Source organism: Vulpes lagopus, chromosome 3, assembly GCF_018345385.1.
Source record: "Vulpes lagopus strain Blue_001 chromosome 3, ASM1834538v1, whole genome shotgun sequence".
Taxonomy (NCBI): domain Eukaryota; kingdom Metazoa; phylum Chordata; class Mammalia; order Carnivora; family Canidae; genus Vulpes; species Vulpes lagopus.
Genome location: NC_054826.1, coordinates 94,413,029 through 94,430,393, shown reverse-complemented (window position 1 = coordinate 94,430,393; position 17,365 = coordinate 94,413,029). Strand labels below are relative to the sequence as shown.

Genomic DNA, 17,365 nt, shown 5'->3' with positions numbered 1-17,365 from the left:
GTATCTGGCTGGGGTTTAGTGGTGTTACGGCTCTTGTACAAAACATTGAGTTAGGAAAGTTAATGATTTCTGCAGTCTTGAAGTTTATTTCACATTACCTAAGTAACTGTGCAAGGTAGATCTTTTTTTTTTAAAGATTTTACTAAAAAAAAAAAAAAGATTTTATTTATTTATTCATGAGAGACACAGAGAGAGAGAGAGAGAGAGAGAGAGGCAGAGACACAGGCAGAGACACAGGCAGAGAGAGAAGCAGGCTCTATGCAAGGAGCCCGACGTGGGACTCGATCCATCCGGGTCTCCAGGATCACGCCTTGGGCAGAAGGCAGGCGCTAAACCGCTGAGCCACCCGGCTGCCCAAGGTAGATCTTAATTGCCTAGTATAAGTAAATATAGTGGAGATAACTTTAGCAGTCTGTAGAAAATTGTGCAAAGAAAGTTTTTGAGAATAGAATAAAATAATGGGCCTGGTGCTGCTCACAATTTAACTCCTTTTCCTCCTGGTTGAGCAGTGGGTCCTGGGTTTTGGATTTTACTAAAATTTTACTAAGTTAAACTGTTGTTTAAACTCAACTCTGAGGGCTGTTCTTTGCTGTTAAGAGAAGATATGACTCCTGATTTCCTGTCAGCAGCGTTCTGTGACAGAAATTACGTGTTCACATAGATACTTGGCCTGTAACTCATTAATATTTTTTCTTTGAATCAAATCTTTTATTTTCTTCATAGAATGTGACTGATTGATATATAAAGTATTACTCAATGTCTACTGTAATCTGTGCTTTATGGACAAAAAGGATACTATCGTTTTGCTTTAGTTTGTTTACAGTGGGTGGCAGTTAATTTACTGCATCATAAAGATTGCCTAGTATTACAGCTTTAATCACTGTGTAATTATTTATCTTGGGTTTCTTTTTATTTAACCTGCTTTTCTTTGAATATTATTGTGCATGAAAGAGGTCAGTTAGAATTTGGAGATATGGAGTCTAGTCACTTGTTATAAAATTAACTCTCTTTATGACCTTAGCAAGACAGCTAATCTTTCTGGGTTGGGCTTCTCATTTATAAAACATAATGGAGCAAAGAGGTTGCTCTAAAAATATCTTACTTTTTTCCCCTTGATCTAAGGAAAAATCTTATATGTTGTAAGACTGAAATGGGAAGATGCTTGTTGAAATTAACAATATAAATACCAAAAAGAAATAGGGTAAGAATGTAAAGACAGGATCACAATAATATAGTGCCTTCCTCACTTAGCAGTCTGATCCGAAGCTTAACTTAGAAACAGAAGTACTGAAAATTCAGTAATATTTTAGAGATCATCATAATAAAAAATATTAAGAACCTCAGTGGGTTTTGTTGTTTTTCTTGTTTTTAGAGTGATAATGGCATGCATGAAAATGTTCATGAGGTCTCTGACTCGCTCTAAAATATGTTTTGTTATTTTGCTGTTGAGCATTAACAGCAAGGATCAATAAATTAAAAGGAGAAGTATGGTCAAATGAAAATTTATATGGAATTAATTACCGGCTTTTTTGAGGTTAGAACAGATCAGAGCAGTAAGAACACAAATAAACCTAATCCTTGAAATGGATCTCCAGCAAGAAACACAAGAAGGTTGTAAAGAATGTCTGGAGTCTGGTTTCAGATAGATAAAAAAAAAACATTGCATCCATTAAACAGTAGCTGATGAAGATGAGAGATGGATGCAACAGCAACAGTCCAATGAAGGTCATCTTTGAAACTCATAAAGGAGAATGAAAATCAAATCAGGGAAACACAGGATGAAGTCAGAAAACATTCAGAATGGGCAAATTGAGGATATTGAAAAAATGGGAAAGAAGATATAGCAGACTAAGATTGCTGCTAGGGATCCCTGGGTGGCACAGCGGTTTGGCGCCCACCTTTGGCCCAGGGTGCGATCCTGGAGACCCGGGATCAAATCCCACGTCGGGCTCCCGGTGCATGGAGCCTGCTTCTCCCTCTGCCTATGTCTCTGCCTCTCTCTCTCTCTGTGTGACTATCATAAATAAAAATAAAAAAAATTAAAAAAAAAAAGATTGCTGCTAATTTTTGTGTGCCAGGCATGCTTTTCTCCTGATAGCAGTGTCCAGCTTTGCTTTCTTTTTAGTAGGCTTCATGCCCAGCATGGGGCTTGAACTCAGAGCCCTGAGATCAGGTGTCTATGCTCTACGAACTGAGCTGGTCAGGCGTGCCCCTGCTTTGCCTTCTGAATAACTGCCTACCTTCCTATTCTATGTAGTTCTAGTTCACTGCCAATCAGAGTGAATTCCAGATAATCTTGTTTTGCCTAGCCACTGTAATTAGACCAGGTTCATGGCACAAACCCCTAGAACTAATGTGTACCCGGTAGTGGGAAGATAGGATAGTCTGTTGCCTCTGGCATCACAGTACAGGTGTGTGGTAAGCTTAAAGATACATGTGGCCGTCATCTCTGTCTTAGGGAAGAAACCCATCTGCTCAAGAAGTAAGGATTATCAGAGTAGAGAGAACTCTAATGACATGTCTTGTGTTTCTGGATCTAGCTGTATGTGGAGCCAGTGCAATTTCAAGAGATAGAAAGAGTTAGGCGAGCTTAGCAAGTTTGTCAGGAATATTGTATATTTTTTTAAAGATTTTATTTAATTATTCATTCATGAGGACACAGAGACGGCCGACGACACAGGCAGAGGGGAGAAGCAGGCTCCCCTGCAGGGAGCCGATGTGGGACTTGATCCCAGGACCTGGGGATCAGACCTGAGCCAAAGGCAGATGCTCAACCACTAAGCCACCAGGTGCCCCAGAAGATAGTATTATATGATGACCTAAATTAATTTTAATGGGACTGAATCTTGTTTAGGATAAAATCAGCTAATTGAACTATTTGATTCTTTCCATTTATTTTAGGCACCCTGTTAGGACAAAAAGTGTAATATCTTAGATGATGAATTTTAACTTTTCTGTTTCTATTCATATTTATCATTTTGAGAAAATTTATTTTATACATTATAATTTATATTTAAAAGCCTGAGGTGCCGTTTTACATTTTCCTTAGAATTAAGTGATACTTGAAATTATTTTATACTTCTCACTGAAGATGTTTCTGTTTATTTATATACTTCAGATGATAATGATGCCTTTTGTCATTAATTTTGTCAAAACTTGACACTTAGGGTTTCTTAATAAAATGAGTTGGTAAACTTGAGTTTTACCTCACACATAAAAAATGATAACCAGAGACTAGATCTCATAGAATGAAGACAACTGGAACTAATACTGTAAAACCAAGAAAGGGATCTTAAAATACTGGCCCAGGAAAGGCCATTCATAATACAGGAAAGTCACAGTGCATTTTTAAAGATGTATTTCTTTTTTAAACTTTAAGTAGGTTGTACACCCAACATGGGGCTCGAACTCACAACCCTAAAATTAAAAGTTGCATGATCTCCTACTCAGCCAGTCAGGTACCCCTCACTGGAATTTTGGGAGTAGAGGTCGGTAACTGAAGAAGTTTGGATGAAAGATTGTCCTGGTAAAAGTATCTTTTTGTTTATTTTTACCTCTTAAGCCTGTTGAATTATTACAGAATTGAATACCTTTACCTGTCCTAAATACTATGTGTAGTCTTCCATAGACAATATCCTAGTGATAGATGTTTTAGGAACTTTTGAATATTTTCTTGGTTTTAATCGATCCAGGTATCTGGCTGGGGTTTAGTGGTGTTACGGCTCTTGTACAAAACATTGAGTTAGGAAAGTTAATGATTTCTGCAGTCTTGAAGTTTATTTCACATTACCTAAGTAACTGTGCAAGGTAGATCTTTTTTTTTTAAAGATTTTACTAAAAAAAAAAAAAAGATTTTATTTATTTATTCATGAGAGACACAGAGAGAGAGAGAGAGAGAGAGAGAGAGAGAGGCAGAGACACAGGCAGAGACACAGGCAGAGAGAGAAGCAGGCTCTATGCAAGGAGCCCGACGTGGGACTCGATCCATCCGGGTCTCCAGGATCACGCCTTGGGCAGAAGGCAGGCGCTAAACCGCTGAGCCACCCGGCTGCCCAAGGTAGATCTTAATTGCCTAGTATAAGTAAATATAGTGGAGATAACTTTAGCAGTCTGTAGAAAATTGTGCAAAGAAAGTTTTTGAGAATAGAATAAAATAATGGGCCTGGTGCTGCTCACAATTTAACTCCTTTTCCTCCTGTTTGAGCAGTGGGTCCTGGGTTTTGGATTTTACTAAAATTTTACTAAGTTAAACTGTTGTTTAAACTCAACTCTGAGGGCTGTTCTTTGCTGTTAAGAGAAGATATGACTCCTGATTTCCTGTCAGCAGCGTTCTGTGACAGAAATTACGTGTTCACATAGATACTTGGCCTGTAACTCATTAATATTTTTTCTTTGAATCAAATCTTTTATTTTCTTCATAGAATGTGACTGATTGATATATAAAGTATTACTCAATGTCTACTGTAATCTGTGCTTTATGGACAAAAAGGATACTATCGTTTTGCTTTAGTTTGTTTACAGTGGGTGGCAGTTAATTTACTGCATCATAAAGATTGCCTAGTATTACAGCTTTAATCACTGTGTAATTATTTATCTTGGGTTTCTTTTTATTTAACCTGCTTTTCTTTGAATATTATTGTGCATGAAAGAGGTCAGTTAGAATTTGGAGATATGGAGTCTAGTCACTTGTTATAAAATTAACTCTCTTTATGACCTTAGCAAGACAGCTAATCTTTCTGGGTTGGGCTTCTCATTTATAAAACATAATGGAGCAAAGAGGTTGCTCTAAAAATATCTTACTTTTTTCCCCTTGATCTAAGGAAAAATCTTATATGTTGTAAGACTGAAATGGGAAGATGCTTGTTGAAATTAACAATATAAATACCAAAAAGAAATAGGGTAAGAATGTAAAGACAGGATCACAATAATATAGTGCCTTCCTCACTTAGCAGTCTGATCCGAAGCTTAACTTAGAAACAGAAGTACTGAAAATTCAGTAATATTTTAGAGATCATCATAATAAAAAATATTAAGAACCTCAGTGGGTTTTGTTGTTTTTCTTGTTTTTAGAGTGATAATGGCATGCATGAAAATGTTCATGAGGTCTCTGACTCGCTCTAAAATATGTTTTGTTATTTTGCTGTTGAGCATTAACAGCAAGGATCAATAAATTAAAAGGAGAAGTATGGTCAAATGAAAATTTATATGGAATTAATTACCGGCTTTTTTGAGGTTAGAACAGATCAGAGCAGTAAGAACACAAATAAACCTAATCCTTGAAATGGATCTCCAGCAAGAAACACAAGAAGGTTGTAAAGAATGTCTGGAGTCTGGTTTCAGATAGATAAAAAAAAACATTGCATCCATTAAACAGTAGCTGATGAAGATGAGAGATGGATGCAACAGCAACAGTCCAATGAAGGTCATCTTTGAAACTCATAAAGGAGAATGAAAATCAAATCAGGGAAACACAGGATGAAGTCAGAAAACATTCAGAATGGGCAAATTGAGGATATTGAAAAAATGGGAAAGAAGATATAGCAGACTAAGATTGCTGCTAGGGATCCCTGGGTGGCACAGCGGTTTGGCGCCCACCTTTGGCCCAGGGTGCGATCCTGGAGACCCGGGATCAAATCCCACGTCGGGCTCCCGGTGCATGGAGCCTGCTTCTCCCTCTGCCTATGTCTCTGCCTCTCTCTCTCTCTGTGTGACTATCATAAATAAAAATAAAAAAAATTAAAAAAAAAAAGATTGCTGCTAATTTTTGTGTGCCAGGCATGCTTTTCTCCTGATAGCAGTGTCCAGCTTTGCTTTCTTTTTAGTAGGCTTCATGCCCAGCATGGGGCTTGAACTCAGAGCCCTGAGATCAGGTGTCTATGCTCTACGAACTGAGCTGGTCAGGCGTGCCCCTGCTTTGCCTTCTGAATAACTGCCTACCTTCCTATTCTATGTAGTTCTAGTTCACTGCCAATCAGAGTGAATTCCAGATAATCTTGTTTTGCCTAGCCACTGTAATTAGACCAGGTTCATGGCACAAACCCCTAGAACTAATGTGTACCCGGTAGTGGGAAGATAGGATAGTCTGTTGCCTCTGGCATCACAGTACAGGTGTGTGGTAAGCTTAAAGATACATGTGGCCGTCATCTCTGTCTTAGGGAAGAAACCCATCTGCTCAAGAAGTAAGGACTATCAGAGTAGAGAGAACTCTAATGACATGTCTTGTGTTTCTGGATCTAGCTGTATGTGGAGCCAGTGCAACCTTTAAGCTAAATAATTAAGACAGTAAAATCCCTTTCTTGGGGTGGTTTGAAATAGGAATTTGTAACCTTACAGTCTAAGATACTTAGTTCTGGTTGGGCACCTGGGTGGCTTAGTGATTGAGTGTCTACCTTTGGCTCAGGGCATGATCCAGGGGTCCTGGGAATGAGTCCCACATCTGGCTCCCTGCAGGGAGCCTGCTTCTCCCTCTGCCTGTGCCTTTCATGAATAAGTAAAATAAAATTAAAAAAAAAAAGATAGTTCTGGCAAATTCATAAATTATTCTTCGGAATAAAGAGTATTAAAAGATATGGGCAGTCTGGGTGGCTCAGCAGTTTAGCACCGCCTTCAGCTCAGGGTGTGATCCTGGAGACCCGGGATCGAGTCCCATGTCAGGCTCCCTGCATGGAGCCTGCTTCTTCTGCTTGTGTCTCTGCCTGTCTCTCTCTTTCTCTCTGTGTCTCTCATGAATAGGTAAAACCTTAAAAAAAAAAAAAAAAAAAAAAAAGGAAAAAGGAAGTGAGAACTCAGGTAATAGAAGTGAAAATCACTTTTGTCCTGAAGGTGTCTACCAGTTGTACCACCTCACAGGATGAGAGGCTCAGAAATTGAAGCCCAAAGCCTCCACAAAAGTCAGGGGTCAAATAGGAGACACCTCCCCCCCAGTAAGATGAGACCCCAAATTGGATGAGGGTGATTGATAAGTAAGCCAGCCTGCATCCCCGTTTGTGGTCTGGGTTAACATCTGGGTGGCCCAAGCAGCTTGAAACCTTGAACTTGATTTATGGTAAACCCAGGCAGGTAGTGTTCCCAGACACCTGGAGGGAACCTACCTTATCCTAGGCTTCATATTTAAATTGATTTATTTTATTTTTTTTTTGTAAGATTCCATTTATTCATGAGAGACATGGAGAGAGAAAGACAGAGACATAGGCAGATGGAGAAGCAGGCTCCCTGCAGGGAGCCAGATGTGGGACTCATTCCCAGGACCCCTGGATCATGCCATCTGGGACTCCGGGATCACACCCTGAGCTGAAGGCAGATAGATGCTCAACTGCTGAGCCACCCAACCATCCCAAATTAATTTCTTTTAATAATTTTTTAATGTAAAGTGAGCAGCACAGTGTAAAAGATAATCAGGCATACATGGGAACAAGTACCATGAATATGAGCAAGAAACAACAGAAATACATCTGCTAAGACTTTTTTGAGTTGCCAGAGACTGTAAAACAACTACCTCTGTTATACTTTAGAAATAGGTCAGACTTCGGGTGCATGTGTGGTTTAGTTGGTTGTGAGAACAATTCCCATGTTGGGCTCCATGCTTGGAGTCTACTTAAGTTTCACCCTTTATGTCTACCCCTCTCTCTTTCCCTACCTGCCTCCAATAAATAAATAAAATCTTTATTTTTTAAAAAAAGATTTTATTTATTTATTTGAGAAAGAATGAGAGAGAGAGAGAGAGAGCACAGGTAGGGTGAAGGGCAGATGGAGAGAGAGAAGCAAGCTCCCTGCTCAGCAGGGAACCTGACATGGGCCTCCATCTGGGACTCCAGGATCACGACCTGAGCCAAAGGCAGATGCTTAACTGACTGAGCCACCCAGGTACCCTAAAATCTTTTTTTTTTTTTAAATAAATATGTTAGGCCTAAAAATCTCTAGGGAGTAGGGAACTATAAAATGTTACATAACAACAAATAGGAATTTTAGAAGTGAAAATTAATAAAAAACCCGATGGTTGGTTTTAACAGAATAAGCACAGATAAAGAAAGAATTCATGAAATGGAAGGTGAGTCTGAAGAAATAGTTTACTTAAGAGAGGACAAATGAGAAAAATACAGAAGAGGGTATATATAGTCTTAAGGACTAACATAACATTCCATCTGAGTCTCAGTAGGGTGGGAGACTAAGAACCAGGATGGAGACAATATATGTGAAGAGAGACAAGAGCTGAGAATTTGCCCCAACGGAATCTTTAGTCAGGAAGCCCAGGGAAGGACATGCTGAATAAAAAAAAGTACATCTAGATGCATAGTGAAATTATGGAATACCAAAGAAAGAAAACATCATAAAAACAGCAGGGGGCGGGGGGAAGGGGGATTACCTTCAAAGGAGACTCCAGATGACTTTTGAATAGCAGCAGTGGAAGCCAGTTTATAATGAAGTAACCTCACTGTGCTGAAAGAAGCTGTCGACCTAGATTTCTATTCCAGTGAAAATACCTTACAAGAATAAGGACTTTGAGCAAACAAAAACAGTTTGCCATGGGAAGGAAATTTTAAAGGATTAACTTCAGGCAGAAGGAAAGTATTGAGATGCAAAAAAGAATAAACAAAGACTTGTCTTAAGTATGTGGCTAAAAAAAATGAAAACTTGGGTAAAGCAAAAAAAAAAAATACTGCATTTGAAAATACAGAATTAAGACATATACAAAAGCTGTGAATAATCAAGGAGTGACTCATAATCAAAATTGAAAGAATTGGGATCCCTGGGTGGCGCAGCGGTTTGGCGCCTGCCTTTGGCCCAGGGCACGATCCTGGAGACCCGGGATCGAATCCCACATCAGGCTCCCGGTGCATGGAGCCTGCTTCTCCCTCCGCCTGTGTCTCTGCCTCTCTCTCTCTCTCTGTGACTATCATAAATAAATAAAAAATTTAAAAAAAAAAAAATTGAAAGAATGAATTGGGATTGAAACTTATTGATAATTTTGGGGCACCTGGCTGGCTCACTTGGTAGAGCATGTGATTCTCAATCTCGGGGTTGTGACTTCAAGCTCCATGTTGGGCATGGAGCCTAGTTTAAAAAAAAAAAAGAAATTTATTGACAACTTATGTAAATATGAAGCCATCAGACATCGACTTAGTAATGGGCATAGGATCTGAGTCACCTAAGAAGAAATACAAATAACAAAACTATGAAAAGTGTTTCTTTAGTGAGCAAGGAAATTGATTTAACTTTGGTAGTAATGAGATATTCATAGAGATTAGGTCCTAGCTCTTCAAAATAGTTTTTGAGGCCGATGAATTTAGTATGTTTTATTTTATTACTATTTTTTAAAAAATGAACTTTTATATTATTATTTTTTTTAATTTGTTTATTCATAGAGACACAAAGAGAGAGAGGCAGAGACACAGGCAGAGGGAGAAGCAGGCCCCATGCAGAGAGCCTGACCTGGGACTCATCCCAGGTCTCCAGTATCATGCCCTGGGCTGCAGGCGGCGCTAAACCACTGCGCCACCAGGGCTACCCCAAAAATGAACTTTTAAAAAGTAATCTCTACACTCGACATGAAGCTTAAACTCATGACCCTGAGATCAGGAGTCATATGCTGCTGTACTGATGGAGCTAGCCAGTCACCTCAAATTTAGTGTGTGTGTGTGTGTGTGTGTGTGTGTGTGTATGTGTGTATGTTGTTGTTTTTTTTTTTAAGACTATTTATTCATGAGAGATATATATAGAGAGGCAGAGGCAGAGACAGAGGTAGAGGGAGAAGCAGTCTCCTCACAGGGAAGGAGACTGACTCTGAGATCCATCCCCTGACTCTGAGATCATGACCTAGGCCAAGATCAAGAGTCTGACACCCAACTGACTGAGTCACCCAGGCTCTCCAATAAGTAGCATGAATATCTTTATAGCTCTTGATACCTAATGCCAAAATTTTTATTGTTCCCATAATTGCTTAAAATATACTAAATTTGGGATGCCTGGGTGGCTCAGCAGTTGAGCATCTGTCTTTATCTCAGGGCATGATCCCAGAGTCCCAGATGGAGTCCCGCATCAGGCTTTGTGCTTAGGGGGGTGCTGGTTGGGACACCCTTTCCCTCCCTCTGCCTGTTCCTTCCCCCCACTTGTGCTCTCTCTCTCTCTCTCTTTTTAAGATTTTATTTATTCATGAGAGACACACACACAGAGAGAGAGAGAGAGAGAGAGAGGCAGAGACACAGGCAGAGGGAGAAGGAGGCCCCTTGCAGGGAGCCCTACATGGGATTCAAGGATACTGGAGACCCAGGATCACGCCCTGGGCTGAAGGCGGCGCTAAATTGCTGAGCCACCCAGGCTGCCCTCTCTCTCTATTTTTTAAGATTTACTTATTTATTCATGAGAGACACAAAGAAGGAGAGGCAGAGACCTCAGCAGAAGGAGAAGAGAAGCAAGTTCCTCGCAGGGAGCCCGATGTGGGACTCAATCCCAGATCCTGGGATCATGCCCTGAGTTGAAGGCAGATGCTCAGCCGCTAAGCCACCCAGGCATCCCTCTCTCTCTCGCTTTCAAATAAATAAACCTTTTAAAATACAAGTGTTTATACTACTTATCTATTTCAGTATTAAGAATTTTAAAATATGGAAATAACGGCAAAAGGTATATTTATGAAAATGTTCAGAGAAATTGTATGACTCCATTTTGATGGGCTATTATGTAGCTGTATAAATAATAATTTGTCCTGTTAAAATATGGAATGTGGCTGCAAGTACACAGTGCTTGTTGATCATTGAGGCAAGTTCACTGCACTGATAGTGGGTTATCCTCTTTGGAATTTTACTAATTTATCATGAGAATCTGTCTTCGATGTCTCATACATTTTAACTGTAGCATATCATAAAACTGTACTTGAGTGTTCTACTCAGGAAACCTACTTTGCTACTCTGTTCTGTGGGGATACTCTTTTTTAATTTTTTTTATTTTTTCCTGTGGGGATACTCTTAATATCAATAATCAATCCTTGGGGGATGCCTGGGTGGCTCAGCCGTTGAGCATCTGTCTTTTTTTTTTTTTTTTAAATTTTTTATTTATTTTTGATAGTCACAGAGAGAGAGAGAGAGACAGAGACACAGGCGGAGGGAGAAGCAGGCTCCATGCACCGGGAGCCCGATGTGGGATTCGATCCCGGGTCTCCAGGATTGCGCCCTGGGCCAAAGGCAGGCGCCAAACCGCTGCGCCACCCAGGGATCCCGAGCATCTGTCTTTGACTCAGGATGTGATCCTGGAGTCCCTGGATCAAGTCCCGCATCGGGCTCCTTGCAGGGAGCCTGCTTCTCCTTCTGCCTGTGTCTCTGCCTCTCTCTCTGTGTCTCCATGAATAAATAAATAAATAAAATCTTAAAAAAAAAAAAAATCAATCCTTGGTAGGTTGGCAGTGAAGAATGCCCAGATGGCGTTATAGTGGACCTTTGTATCCTGGTTTATGTTCCCATGAATGATCTTTTTCCTTGGTTAATTCTTGTTACAGCTACCCCCACCACACTGGCTCAAGGAGTCATGAGAATTACTTCTCATGAATAAGTTTATTTAAAAAAATTTTTTTTCCATGAATAAGTTTAAATGAACTTCCTCAACATTGTTTAACCTCTGTAGCTGTATAGTTTTTGTGATGAAGAAAATGTTCTTTGATCTTAAATATAGTAACCACCAGCTACATGTGGATATGGAACACTTGGAAGGTGACTAGTAATGCTAAAAGTTTAAATTTAAATAAAATAGTTAGGGCAGCCCTGGTGGCTTAGTGGTTTAGCGCCGCTTTCAGCTTTGGGTGTGATCCTGGAGGCCCGGGATCGAGTCCCACGTCGGGTTCCCTGCATGGAGCCTGCTTCTTCCTCTGCCTGTGTCTCTGCCTCTCTTTCTGTGTGTCTCTCATGAATAAATAAATAAAATCTTTAAAAAAATAAAAAAAATAAAATAGTTACATGGGGCTATTCACTGCCATTTTGGATAGTACATCTCTAATGGGATTTCCACCAGGTTGTTCCTTGACTGACTTGGATGACTGCCTTATAAAGAGATGACCTGAGCTCTTTGTAAGGTCTCCTTTCCCAAGACAGCATCAGAGATACACAGTGGGGAGCAAGGACTTTCTGTTACAAATCCGGAAATCAGAAGTCATTCTCTTGTCTAACATGGGTTCACTCTGCAAATTGTCTCAGGTCAATTTTTCCTCCTTTTCCGTATATAAAAGATTCAAAAGGATCCACTATTTTCTTTTGTATTTACTTATGGAGTATATGATCATTTTGTTCATTCTCCTTTTTGTTCCAAAGAATATGAGTACAGAGCTAACTCCCATTTTAGTTGCTTTCAGTGGTAATTTTTTTGTTGTTCATTTCTAGTGACACACACACACACAGACACACACACACACACACACACACACACACGGTTTAAAATAATCAAAAAAAAAAAAATAATCCAGGAGTTCTTTTTTCTAAGCTCTGTGAATATATTTCTTTTGTGCTTTTGTACTCTTATTCTTTCTCCCTCATAGGGTTGTTGTGACTCTGAAATAGATCATCAATAAAGCATGATGGGTATAGTGAATAGATCTTTAATTCTTTTTTTGGGTCTAATTCCTGTTTAAAATGAGGGGGCTCATAAAAGGTCAGAGGTGAGGGCAGCCTGGGTGGCTCAGCGGTTTAGCGCCGCCTTCCGCCCAGGGCCTGATCCTGGAGACCCAGGATCGAGTCCCACGTCGGGCCCCCTGCGTGGAGCCTGCTTCTCCCTCTGCCTGTGTCTCTGCCTCTCTTTCTCTCTCTCTCTCTCTCTGTGTGTGTGTGTCTCTCATGAATAAATTAAAAAAAAAAAAAAGGTCAGAGGTGAAATGAGATTTCTAAGGAAGTGGTTGATTTAGTGTCTTTACTCACAGGAGGTCTCAGAGCTGCTTAGTGGTCTGGCGACCTCCAGCCTCGTCTGCCAGTGCCTGTCATGACTCGTGTGCCATAAGCTTGTGTCAGCAGCCTGGGCTGGTGTGTGTCCCTGGTGTCCGTTGTCACTGCCACTGTGTGATGGCAGTTCTTTCCTGGGAAAGAGAAGGGTAGCAGTCACCAGGTGAGGGTTGCAGGGAGAGTGGTCCTTGAATAGTCTTGACTCAAGATGATCTAGAGAAATGACCCGACCTATCCGGATGGGCAAAGAATAGTCCAGAGAATTTCTGTTGTGATGCAATGAATACTTTTCTTTAGCCAGAAAGCCCCAAACAAAACGCGCCCTTCCCCATCAAACCCTATTGGATTGGTCACCTCCAAGATTCTTTCCATTGATGAGTGCTATGCTAGGATGCTTCCAGAGAAGTTCTGATAATGAAATCGGGCCTGTCGTCGCCTGTGGCATCCCTGTAGGGCTGTCAGTGTGGTGTCTTTCTCCCATTTCTTAACACTGATTGAGTGTGAATGACCTCATGGCAGATTTCTGGCAGTTGAAGGTGAGAAGTAGAGATTGTAGTGGGCAGAAAATTGTCCCAGTGTTGTGTTCTGGCACGGAATGTGGCTGTAACCTTTGACACATCATTAAATTTGTAAAATGAGAACATGTCTCCCTTCTCACGTCTCCCTTATCTCTTTCTGGAGAATTGAAGGAAAAGTGAGATTAGTTCTTTTATTTTTTTTTGTTTGTTTTTAAAGATTTTATTTATTTATTTGAAAGAGAGCACAGCCAGAAGGAGGAGCAGAGGCAGAGGGAGAGGGAGAAGCAGACTACCAGCTGAGCAGGGATCCCAAAGCAGGGCTAGGTCCCAGTTCCCATGACCTGAGCCAAAGGCAGACACTTCAGCGACTGAGACACCCAGGCACCTGGAAAAGTGAGATTAGCTAAGAATTACTATGAACTTTCAGAAATAATGACAGTATATTCTGATTATGGCAAGATAATATCCCTTTGTTGTCCATTTTGAGCCACATTTCAGTATAAATTTACTTAAACTTATGTATTCAGGAGAAAAGAATGGGACTCAGGCTATTAGGGAAAGTAATTTCTGTGTCTTAAGCATTCTCTTGCTTAATACTGCTTTTCCTGATTCTATCTCTATCCAGGATAGAGATCTTGTTTTGAAAAACAAAATTGCTTCTATGTGTTCACAGATTCAGGGATAAGTGTCAGTTGTTTTTGTTATTGTTTTCTGTTGTAAAGTGTTATTTCCTAAGTATGTACACTTTACTTGCTGATGCCCAAATCTAGCCTAGCAGGTAACTTACCTGGTAAGAGATGGTGGAGCAAGAGCACATTTTTTTTTTTTAAGATTTTATTTATTTATTCATGAGAGACACAGAGAGACAGAGAGAAAGGCACAGACACAGGCAGAGGGAGAAGCAGGCTCCATTCCATCCATGCAGGGAGCCTGATGCGGGACTCGATCCCGGGTCCCTAGGACCACACCCTGGGCTGAAGACAGCACTAAACCGCTGAGCCACCCGGGCTGCCCCCATTTTATTTATTTATTTATTTTTTTAAAGTAAGCTCTATGCCCAATGTGGGGCTTGAATTTAGGACTCCAAGATCAAGAGTCACACATTCTACTGACTGAGCCAGCCAGGTGCTCCTAGAAAAAGTTTTTTTTAGTGTTAGTGTTCTTTTTGTTTTTTTTTTTTTTGAGAGAGCCCAGGCGCTGGGGTAGCTATTGGGGGAGGGACAGAGGGAGAGAGAGAGAGAATCTTAAGCAGGCTCCACGTCCAGCACAGAGCCATCCTAGGGGTTTGATCTCACTACCCTGACATCATGAACTGAGCCAAAAATCAAGAGTCAGACATTTAACCCACTGAGCCACCCAGGTGCCCCAGTATTAGTATTTTAAAAATATGCTTTTGATTTTGGCTTTTGATTTTTAAAATATGCTTTTGAGTGTCTTTATGTGACATGTTTTTGCTTTTCAATTTTCAATTTTTTTTTTTTTTAAAGCTCTGTGCCCAGTGTGGAGCTTGACCTCATTATCCTGAGATCAGGGGTTGCATGCTTTACTGACTGAGCCAGCCAGGCACCCCTTCAATTTTAAATTTTTATAAGATAGACATAAGGGATCCCTGGGTGGCGCAACGGTTTGGCGCCTGCCTTTGGCCCAGGGCGCGATCCTGATGACCCGGGATCAAATCCCACATCAGGCTCCCGGTGCATGGAGCCTGCTTCTTCCTCAGCCTGTGTCTCTGCCTCTCTCTCTCTCTCTCTGTGACTATCATAAATAAATTAAAAAAATAAATAAATAAAAATAAATATATAAGATAGACATAACAAAATTTACCATCTTAACCATCCTTGGCATTAGGCATGTTCATATTGTTTTGCAACCATCACCACCATTTAGTTCCAGAACTTTTCATCATCCCAAACTAAAATTCTGTGCATATTAACAATAAATCCCCACTACACACTCCTCCCAGTCCCTGGTGACCATCATTCTATACTCTGTCTCTGTGAGTTTGACTATTATATAGATATCTCATATGAGTAGAATCATAATATTTGTCTAGCTTATTTCATTTAGGATAATCTTTTCAAGGTTCATTTATGTTGTAGCATGTCTCAGAACTTTTCTCTTTAAGGCTGAATTCTATTCCATTGTATGTATGTATCCCATTTTGTGCTTCCATTGAGCTGACAGTGGACATCTGGGTTGTTTCCACCTCTTGGCTATTGTGAGTAACGCTTCTGTGAACATGGGTATATAGATGTATCTGAGTGCCTGCTTTCGTTTCTTTTGGGTATATACCCAGAAGTGGAATTGCTGTGTCACGGTAATTCTGTTGGATTTTTAAGGAACCGGCAAATTGTTTTCCACCATGCATACACCATCTTCTATTCCTAACAGCCGTATACAAAGGTTCCAATTTCTCCTATTTAGTGTTTATGTGCTGCGTTATTTATTTATTTATTTATTAAAAATTTTTTTCAGACTCTTTTATTTATTTATTTTATTTTTTTAACTTTTTATTTTATTTATTTATGATAGGCACACAGTGAGAGAGAGAGAGAGAGAGAGAGAGGCAGAGACACAGGCAGAGGGAGTAGCAGGCTCCATGCAGGTAGCCTGAGGTGGGACTCTATCTCAGATCCCAGGATCATGTCCTGAGCCAGAGGCAGATGCTCTTCCGCTGAGCCACCCAGGCGTCTCTATGTGTTGCATTTTTATAGTGTTGGAGATTCAGCTGAAGTTCCTTGCTGATAGCCAGGTATCAGAAAATGTTTTCTAAAGAGAGTAATAGTGCTGTATTATAAAGTAATCTTAGATGTTATTTGTCCTGCCACCTATTTTCTTCTTAGTAAGAATAAAGAAATTCTCTTCATCCAGCGTCCTTCTGCCTTACCCACTGCACATGTGCCTGGGAGGGAGGGGGAGCGTTGCATCTATGTCCTGTGTTGAACTGTGATAAACTGTCACTGGATGGTGGAATGCCTCACCTCTGACTCTCACTTGGGGCAATTTTTGTTTGTTTTGAATTTATTTGAGAGACGGAGAGCATGAGAGCATGAGCCGAAGGAGAGGGAGAAGCAGGCTCCCTGCCGAGCAGGGAGTCCAACTAGGGACTCAATCTCAGCACCCGGGGATCATGACCTGAGCTGAAGGTAGACGGTTAACTGACTGAGCCACGCAGGCACCCCTCTATTGGGAGAAATTTTAACTGGTTGTTGATGACATCTGAGTTTATTTTGGAGACTATACTGGCCTAATTTTGTAGAAATTAGCTGGAAAGTTAGAGGACTGATTTTTCTATCTTAGAGGATGGGAGTTTTTGACAAATTGGTCAGTTCCTGAGCTGCTTTTCTCTTAGGCAAGAAGACTAAATTAGGCAGCCTGTGGAGGACTCTCATAGCTCTGAATGTCTGTTTGGAAGGACATTGTGAATTTCTGCCACTCACTTTCTATTTCTTTCCTAGGGATCATGGCTCAAGTAGCAATGTCTACCCTGCCCGTTGAAGATGAGGAGTCCTCAGAGAGCAGGATGGTGGTGACATTCCTCATGTCTGCTCTGGAGTCCATGGTGAGATGGCTTTATAGTTCTAGAAAATGTCTGTAGTTGAATAGGCTTGAGCTCATAGGTGAGATTGATTTTTTTTTTTTTTTTGTAAACTTGCATGTTTTTTGGTTTTAGAAGAAGAGTACTTTTGCTTGAATAATAGTTAATATAAGCCTTTCAAATGATTTTATTACCATGTTTTAGAATGTTCTTAACTTACCTGTTTAACTTTTTACATTTAATTTCAGTTGTTTACCTACCAGTGTCTTAGGCAGTTTCTTGTTTTGCAAACAGTAGCTTTGAATTTATGTTTAACAGATTTCTTTCATATAATCCAGGGCAATACATGAATCTTGCTTTGTTGTTTCATAAATACTGCCTTTGGTGAGACAGATGTC

General features: G+C 40.3%; 1 protein-coding gene across 12 annotated transcripts in view; it reads left to right on the top strand.

The window, feature by feature from the left end:
* The first annotated feature begins 16,847 nt into the window (after nucleotides 1-16,847).
* Nucleotides 16,848-17,365, top strand: part of GTF2I (general transcription factor IIi) — an 84,980-nt gene continuing 84,462 nt past the window's right edge. For all 12 annotated transcript variants that reach the window (XM_041747897.1, XM_041747896.1, XM_041747893.1 and 9 more), the window contains exon 1: nucleotides 16,848-16,991. In XM_041747897.1, coding sequence (XP_041603831.1) covers nucleotides 16,893-16,991 — 99 coding nt within the window. In that variant the 5' untranslated portion in view covers nucleotides 16,848-16,892. The remainder of the gene's footprint in view (nucleotides 16,992-17,365) is intronic.